This window comes from Manacus vitellinus, unplaced genomic scaffold (genome assembly GCF_001715985.3).
Source record: "Manacus vitellinus isolate BGI_N305 unplaced genomic scaffold, ASM171598v3 scaffold_35_pilon, whole genome shotgun sequence".
Lineage (NCBI taxonomy): Eukaryota > Metazoa > Chordata > Aves > Passeriformes > Pipridae > Manacus > Manacus vitellinus.
Window position 1 is genome coordinate 4,306,454 of NW_021940498.1, and position 8,700 is coordinate 4,315,153.

The following is an 8,700-nucleotide window of genomic DNA, read 5'->3' on the forward strand; positions in this document are numbered from 1 at the left end:
TGTTCCGCTCCCCCTGCCATGGGCAGGGACACCTGCCACTAGCCCAGGTTGTTCCAAGCCCTGTCCAACCTGGCCTTGGACACTTCCAGGGAGGGGGCAGCCACAGTTTCTCTGGGCACCCTGTGCCAGCTGGGGTTGGAACAAGATGGTCTTGAAGCTCCCTCCAACCCAAATATATATCCTTCAGTGATATGATGATATATGATATGATAATCCTAAAGTTATTTTCAACCAGCCATATTGCTGCCTAAGCTTTGGCTCATATCTCAAACACAGCTGAAACACAGTTGTCCCAACTGACTGGAAAAACCAGCCAGATAAACATAATCCAAATAAAAAGCCTGTATCCCACTCCAGTTGAAGTTTATGCCCTATTTGACTGAGACTGGGACATGAGAGCCAGCTGGCAGATGGCTTCAGCCAAGCTCTACACAGAAGTGTGTTGGTGAACTCTTCTGACTCAAGTAGAGGTACAATAGGTTGGTAATGGGTCTGGGTGGACAATTTGACCACCCTTTTTTGACATAAGGGGTTGCTAGCACTGGTGCCCTGTTTCTGGATGCTCTAACTGTTCACTGGGCATTTGGACAGAGATCTAAAAGCATAGAATCATGACTGACAGCCTTCCTTTGTAGCTCCCAACTGTGATTCAGGAGGCGGTAAGTGATCACAGCATCAACAGAAGGTTTATGCTCTCTCTACCAGGGTGACAATTTAAAAGTTTAATGATAATGAGCTATCCAGCAGGTCCTTGCTCCAAAACAATTTGATACTTGATCCTACACGGTAGTAGAGGAACAAATTTTCATGTAGAATCCTTCTCAGACCCAACTTTTCTTTTTTTCTATGCAGTGTAACATCCGAAGAACCTCCCAGGAGCGTGATGAAGAGCAAGGATGGAGAGCAAGGGTGATTAGCCTAAAGCCTGGTGGGGGGGTTGGATCTCTTTCTGCCAGCACCTCATCCCTGTAAGTGAACACTAAGAGCTCTGTGCCTGAAGAGCACTCCCAGGCAGCAGACGGCTGAGAGCAGAGATATCCCTGTGCATCCCCCAGGCTTTCTGTGCCGGTGGGGCCGGATGTGCCCGGACACACGGGGCTGGCAGATTGCTATCTTCACAGATCAGCTCCCACTGCAGCTCTGCTTACAGAGGTGCTTGTACTCACAGCAGAGATGAGCCAGCCTGGCTCAGACACACGGCCCCTGCTCAGGGACACTGCCCGCGGGAGAAATGCACACCACGGCTCCATCTGTGCCCCACGTGTGCTCTGCGCAGCACAGGGCGCTGCTCCCTCTGCCTGAGGACCCCTCGCTCGCTGCCCCCGCAGGAACCAGCTCCAGACCCAGCTCCCCCAGAGCCTGCCGAGCCGTTCCCACCAGCGCCACAGCTGCCTCACCCCAGACACTGCGATGGCCAACCCTCTTCCACTTGTCCCTCGGAGCGGCACGGAATGATGTGTCCCAGTTGTTTCTGAATCCCACTGTATTTACTTGGCCATTTGAAAGCCCTTTCAAAGCAGTAGCATTCACATCAGTCCCTTCCTACAGTGTGTCACTGTGACAGCCTCACAGTCACAGAAAATCCAGGAAATAAAGGAACCTATGACCACAAAGGAGTGGCAGCCTGACAGAGGAACCCAGAAGGGGCAGGGGCAACCAGTGCTGAACCTCCACAGGTAAGAAGGGATCAGCTAAGCCAGGATGGAGGCACTCAAACCCCTTCAGGCTGAGAACTTTTGCCGGATAACTAAAACCTTTAAGCCCAACCCCTACCACTCATTAACATCTCCAACGAGGTTTAATTAATGCAATTCACAAAGTATCAGACCCATTTGGACTTGGCCATGGTATTATTGTAATTTTACATTAAATGGGCAAACAGACCATCCTGGTCACCTTCCTCCAGCTGCTGGGTCACTGCTGCAAAAGGTTTGGTCTTAATTCCATACATCATGAATTTTAACATTTCACAGAAGGGTTTGAGCTGGAAGGGACCTTGAAGATCATCCAGTTCCAACCCCTCTGCCATGGGCAGGGACATCTCCCACTAGACCAGGTTGCTCCATGCCCCGTCCAGTCTAGCCTTGAACACTTACAGGGATGGATATTTCTTCCCAATATCCAATCTAACCCTGCCCCCTGTCAGTGTGAAGTCATTCCCCCTTGTCCTGTCACATTTATTTTCTCACGAATGGAACCTGCAGTGAAACTCTTCAGCATCTCCTTATGAGATGAAGGACAGGACATCAGTCTTCATTTAAACTAAAGAGATGATGTTTCAAACTAAAAGATGACAGATTGAGATTAGATATTGGGAAGAATTTCATTCCTGGGAGGGTGGAGAGGCCCCAGCACAGGCTGCCCAGAGAAGCTGTGGCTGCCCCATCTCTGGAATTGTCCAGGGCCAGGTTGGACGGGGCTTGGAGCAACCTTGTCTAGTAGAAGATGTCACTGCCCATGGCAAGGGGCTTGAGACTAGATAATCTTTAAGGTCCCTTCCAACCAAAACCATTCTGTGATTTTAGGATTCTTAAGGCACTTTGGAGCCACTGAAAAATACCTGTGAACTCACTGGAAAGCTTTTTTCTCTACAGACACACTGAACAATGAATTATCTTCATTCTTCAATAAAAAAATAACAAAATGAGATCCTAGTCCTGCAGTCAAACCTGCTAAACCATCGTGCAACCAACAGGAAGGATGCTGGAGTCTTTGCTGTGGGATCTGGTTACAGGCTTGGAGCAGAGCTATTAGAATTAGTCAAGTAGTTTTCCATTCAGGAACCCAGATCATCATAAGCATCTGGAATGCCCCGTCGCTGAGCCCAGTGCGAGAATTACTCGCATCACATCATCTCCCATAATATGCATTGACATTTCATTTAGGAGCTGGATTCTTTTTTTTTTTTTTTTCTTTGTTAAATCATTGCAAGATGCTCAGCAACTTAACAGATTTTCAGACAACTGAACTTTATGTTCAGGGTCTTCGGGCCCATCATTAATTTTTTCCCCCGCCTGATTTAATGATATGACAATCGATAAAGCCACGACCACTGCTCAGATCCCAGACAGCCAAATGTATTTACCAGCAGGACTATTTTATTTTAATTAAATAAATCCTCTGATCAATGTTTAGGATGTTTATCCACATTTTAACCAAGTAAGATCCAGGGCACTCGCTCTTACCTCCTAAGGAGTATCTCATGTGGATACAGCTTTATTAGCATCATTTTCAGTGTTTCTCAAATGACAAACCGTTCCTCGACTGCAGCAATGCCACCAAGATGTCTCTGCCCATGGCAGGGCATTGGACTAGATGACCTTTAAAAGCCCCTTCCAACCCAAACCCTTCTGGGATTCTGTGATTCATGACCCACCCAGGAGAAGAACCCTCAAGCTGTTTCTGTTTGGGGGTGTGTTTGTATTTTAAGGATTTCAGATAAACCTGGTCTAGTGGAAGGTGTCCCTGCCCACAGCAGAGGGTTGGAGCTGGATGAGTTTTAAAGTCCTTTCCAACCCAAACCACTCTGTGATTCCCTGATTCTGTGAACATCACCGTCTGCTCTGGAATTTGCCGGAGGAGTTCAGGCAGAGCAGCACCCACCGTTTTGTGCACACGGCCTCTTTTACCTCGAGACAGCAGCTCCCAAAGCTTCAGCACTTTGATCCCCGCAGAAGAGATAAAGAGCCCACGTCAGCAGCCGACGAGCCTTCTCCCCCCAGTGCCCCCGGACAGATGTGCCTCCTATTCACCCCGCCGCTGGGGTTCTGGGTGACTAACTCGCTGACACTGCCGAGCCCAGAGGGCATGTTTGAGTTTGTGCTCAGTGCCGGGAGCATGCCCAGCACTCCCTCCTGACAGGTGGAGGAAGAGGAAGCTGGAAACTTGAACTTTTGCAACAACAATAGCTTCTGTTCCTCTTGGCCTCTTAACCATTTCCCCCAGCCCTGTCCCAATATGTCACTGTTTAACTGCGGGGCGGGCGGCGCCCACCCTCTCAGGAACTGCCCTCTGCTTTGCAGGAGGAGGGAAGAAAAACAAACCTAACAGTATCTCAGAACACGAAAGCACAGTGCCTGTTAGAGGCCAGGGAAAGGATCTGCCTGGGCAGGAGGACATGGTGAGCTGTTCAAATCCCTTTGGTGTGGCTGCTGTCTTCCTGGAGAGAGCTCACGGCTGTTTCTCACCATCCTTCCAGGGCCAGTAACACACCACGGTGCTCTGAAAACACATGGACCTGCACAGGGTGGGGTAGGGTAGATACAGATGGGCAGGGCTCGGAGCAGCCTGGTCTAGTGGAAGGTGTCCCTGCCCATGGCAGGGGTGTGGAAGTGGGTGAGCTTTAAGGTCCCCTCCAACCCAAACCCTTCAGTGATTCTACAGTTGGCATCACCAGGTTTGGAAGAGAATGTGCAGCCTCACACAGAGGAGCCCTGATTCAGTCAGTCACCCCAATGCAATAGCTGAGCTGAGCCTTGGAAAAATACCCCACCGGCCTGCTAGCCTGACTCTGGCAGTGGCCAGCAGCAGACAGTCAGGAAAAGAACATGGGTCATCACTGTTTGCAGATGGATTTGAGCATAATACACTAACCTGTGACAATACACTTCCACTGGAGGTGGCACATGTTACCTGCTCAGCTCACTCTGCACAGATACAAATTCAAGGGTCAGACTCCCTCGCATCCACTGAGAGTCACAGTTTATGTGCTGTGGAAGACAGCACTCAGCTTCTGTTTGTAACCTGCTGCCTGACATCTCCCTGGGTGCTCCTTGGCTCCTGAGCTGTGAGGGAAGGGGAATAATTGCTCCCATGGTTGTACAGGCCACATTAGCACTGGTGGACTGCTTCTCCTCCAAACTGAGCTGCTCGCTGAGACTATCCTACACTCAGCTCTGCTGATAAACCTGCACCAGCTGCAATTAACCACGTGATGGTTCCCAGATGTATTCCAAACACACGCAAACTCCCACACATCCAGGCCTGTTGGTGTCTGCTTCCAGAGAGAGGGACAGTTAAGGCTTTAAAACTGTTTTGGAAAGAAGCATGAGGTCTCCTGTCTCCTGTGGCCATCTGGGTGCCGACTGCGGAGATATCAGCCCGTGACTCAGTGTGCAAACCCCAACAGTCCTGGGAGGCCAAAATACACCAAGAAGCATGAAAAAAGGGCAGTTTTTCAGTTGTCCAGTACAGGAAAGCACAGCACACACAAGTCTTCCCCAGTACTTCATAGTCAACATGAAGAAATCTGGGGTGCTGTATCTGAGTTCCCAGGGCCGTGGGCCAAATCAAACTCAATAACCAGTCACAGAACTTCCACTGAAACCCAGACCTGGATAATTTGGTCATTTAGAAGAAAAGATTAAAGGGGACATTTACAGGAAAAACATCTGTTTATCCTAAAAGCCCAGGTGTCTGTCAACTCAGATACACACAGTCAAATGCAGGCCCAGCATCATATAAACATGGAGCAACGGAAACAAATGTAATTAGAAATCATCTCCCAATCCTGTCTCCAACCTGCCCTCGCTATCACTGCTGAAGATGTCTCACACCTGTTCAGGACAGAGATAAGGTACATGCTGGCTGGTGGCCAGAGGCCATCATGCTCTGTGAGCCACTGGCATGACATCTATGTTCACCCTAAAAAGCCTTCAAGCGTCCCTTGAGCCTCAGGCATAACACTCAGAGTTATTCTGTGAGAGAAAATGCTCCAACGGGTACAACACAGGATACCTGCTCCTGTAAAGGCTCACCCACTCCTCACAGTGCCTTCCCACGATCAGATGTTCCAAGTAACCAAAGCCTGACTCACTACTCAAATCTTGTGTGCAGTTCCAGGCCCCTCACGGCAAGACAGACACTGAGGTGCTGGAGCGTGTCCAGAGAAGGGAATGGAGCTGGGGAAGGATCTGGAGCCCAGGTGTGATGAGGAGCGGCTGAGGGAGCTGTGGGGGGACCTTCTCGCTCTCCACACCTCCCTGACAGGAGCATGTAGCCGGTAAAGGGTTGGTCTGTTCTCTCAGGTAACAAGTCACAGCACGAGGGGAAGCAGCCTCAAGTTGTGCCACAGGAAGTGTAGGTTCGATATTCAGAAAAATTTCTTCATGGAAAAGGTGGTCCAGCCCTGGCACAGCTGTCCAGGACAGTGGGGGAGTCCCCATCCCTGGAAGGTTTTAACAGCCATGTAAATGTGGCACTTGGGGACATGGGGCAGTGGTGGCCTTGGCAGTGCTGGGGAATGGTTGGACTTGAGGATCTCAGAGGGCTTTTCCAACCCAAACAGTTCTGTAATTCTGTGACAGAGCACAGAAACAAAGGGGAGGCTGTGGGTGTGCAGCAGGGTATACAGCCACCAGCCCTGCCCTGACCAGCGGGAGCACAGAGCAGCCCTCTTGCTGCTCTGCCTGACCAGGCTCACAAATCACCCAGACAACCCTAAGCAGCAGCTTCCTGCAATTACAAGCAGCAGAACACATGTGCCAATTAGCTGCACACCAATATCCTCTTTGGCCCTTGATCTAGGCCAGATCTCAGCCCTGCGGTGCAGCAGAGCCAGGCTGCTTCATCTGAGATCCTGGAGACTGGATGGAGTATCCCCTGGCTGCAGGCCAGGAGGGCTCTCCCCTCCCTCTCCTTTTCCTCACCTCTCCATCTCCTCCCTTCCCTTCTACACAGGGACAGCAGCTCCCATCTCTCCTGGGTGCCTGTGCTGGGTGGGAGATCTCAGCCTGAGACACACACACGTGTGTGGTGTACACAAGAGAGCAGCAATGTCTCTTCCTGTCCTACACAAACTTCCAGGCTGCCAAAAAATCTGAATTCCATACTAGCTGAGGGCAGCACCTGGGGCCTGGGAAACCTCTGGGATTCTGAGAGAGGCTAGGCAGAAGGACCAGGCTCTCCTCAACAAGCAGCTCCAGGGTTCTCACACTTCTCTTCCCGTTTACCAGGAAACCTGTTTTCCTCCTACAGTCCCAGACCTTGTCCCTGACAATGGTTGCAGCCAGCAGTCAGCGACAGGGCACTGTTGCTCACAAACCATCCAGGGAGCCTTTGAGTGGCTCCCCAGAGGTCTGGCCACAGGAGGAACACGTCTCCTGGGGACCAGTCACACCTTGGGCCTGAGAAACCGGTTCATTTGTTACCACCTCGGGAAATGTGATGCTGCCAGACACTCCTGAAAGGTGCCACAGCACCACCCAAACAGGGCAGGCACAGCCAACTGTGACAAGAGGCCTGTTGCCATGGGCTGGAGCTCTGGAGATGCTCCACTCCCTATGAGATATGCCTTTGGTCACCCAACCACTCACCTCCCCGACTTCCTTGGCTGGGCAGGGCTCTCTCCCATGCTCCTTGTGGGAGACAAGCCCCTGGAGACCTCGTGGCTCAGGCTGAGGGGCACACAAGAGCTGTTTGTTCAGAGACAGATCCCCGCAAATGAGCCTCTGCAGGGTCTGGCCCAGAGGGGTATGTTCATACCTGCTGCACAGCACGGCCTCAAACTTCGTCCTCCCTCGGCACGAGGATCTGCAACCCACCTCCCACTTCACAAGTAACAGTGCTCCCCACCCCTCCACACCTGCTCTGGATCTGAGATAGCAAGGTGAGCACCCCACAGGGGCAGGGAGCAGCCAGCCCCGCTGCTTTATCCCAAGAATGAGTGACGAGGCACAGCTGGTGGAGAGGATGAGCCCCTCCTTTCCCCATGTGCTGGTAGAGCTTCCTGCCTTCCCAGCCCTTGGCACGCTGTGTTCTCACGTGGCTCTGAACCCTGCTCACCTGTTGACTTCCAAAACGTTGTTGATCCTTGCAGCTTCCAGCAGAGCATCCTCTGAAATGCAGGAAGAAGAGAAAGGGGGTTGGCACAGAGACACACAAATGGACATCCTACCCCGGAATGTGCAGGGGCTGAGCTCACAGCTCTCACCCAGTGAGCACGGGGCTATTCCTGCGTGCAGGTTACCCCCAAGCCCCTCGCCCCAACACCTGGCAAACAGGGGGCTGTGGGGTGCACGGTCACCCCAGCCTGTCACAGCCTGAGACAGAGGTTTCCACAGCAGGGCCAGCGAGTTCCCACCACAGGCTCAGAATGACATCTCCTGGCTAGAGAGGGGAAGGGCAGCACCCAGCTCTAGGAGACGGGAAAAGGCATGATTTGGGGAGGGAGGGACCTTAAAGCTAATCTTGTTCCAGCCTCCCTGCCATGGGCAGGGACACCTTCCACTAGCCCACGTTGCTCCAAGCCCCATCCAGCCTGGCTTTGAATATTTCCAGGGATGGGACAGCCACAGCTTCTCTGGGCACTCTGTGCTGGAGCCTCGCCACCTTCAAAGGGAATTATTTCCTCCCAATATCTCATCTAACCCTGCCCTATGACAGTGGGAAGCCATTCCCCCTTGTCCTGTCCCTCCAGGCCCTTGCCCAAAGTCTCTCTCCAGCTCTCCTGTAGCCTTTTAGGCACCGAAGCACCAAGGATAACCCCTCCCCTAGAAGCTCCCCAGGTCAGCGCCAGCAGGCAGGCTCCGTGCCAGGCAGGCCCCGCACGCCCCCAGCAGCGATAGTCACCCTTGGACAGGCGGTCCCGCAGGTAGCAGTAGGCCAGCGCGGCGATGAGGGCGGGCAGCCCCGCTGCCGGGGGGCAGCTCCCGGCTCCGCTCTGATGCCCGCCGGGGTCTCCCGCGATGCAGCAGCCCTGCT

At 52.4% G+C, this 8,700-nt stretch overlaps 1 protein-coding gene across 1 annotated transcript in view; it reads right to left on the bottom strand.

Annotated features, from left to right (window-relative positions):
- CLPB (ClpB homolog, mitochondrial AAA ATPase chaperonin) overlaps positions 1-8,700 on the bottom strand; it is a 58,418-nt gene that overhangs the window by 45,323 nt on the left and 4,395 nt on the right. Inside the window, exons 2-3 of the mRNA XM_029961459.1 lie at positions 8,569-8,695; positions 7,783-7,834 (exon numbers count right to left, since the gene is read on the bottom strand). Of these exons, the coding sequence (XP_029817319.1) occupies positions 7,783-7,834; positions 8,569-8,695 (179 nt within the window). The remainder of the gene's footprint in view (positions 1-7,782; positions 7,835-8,568; positions 8,696-8,700) is intronic.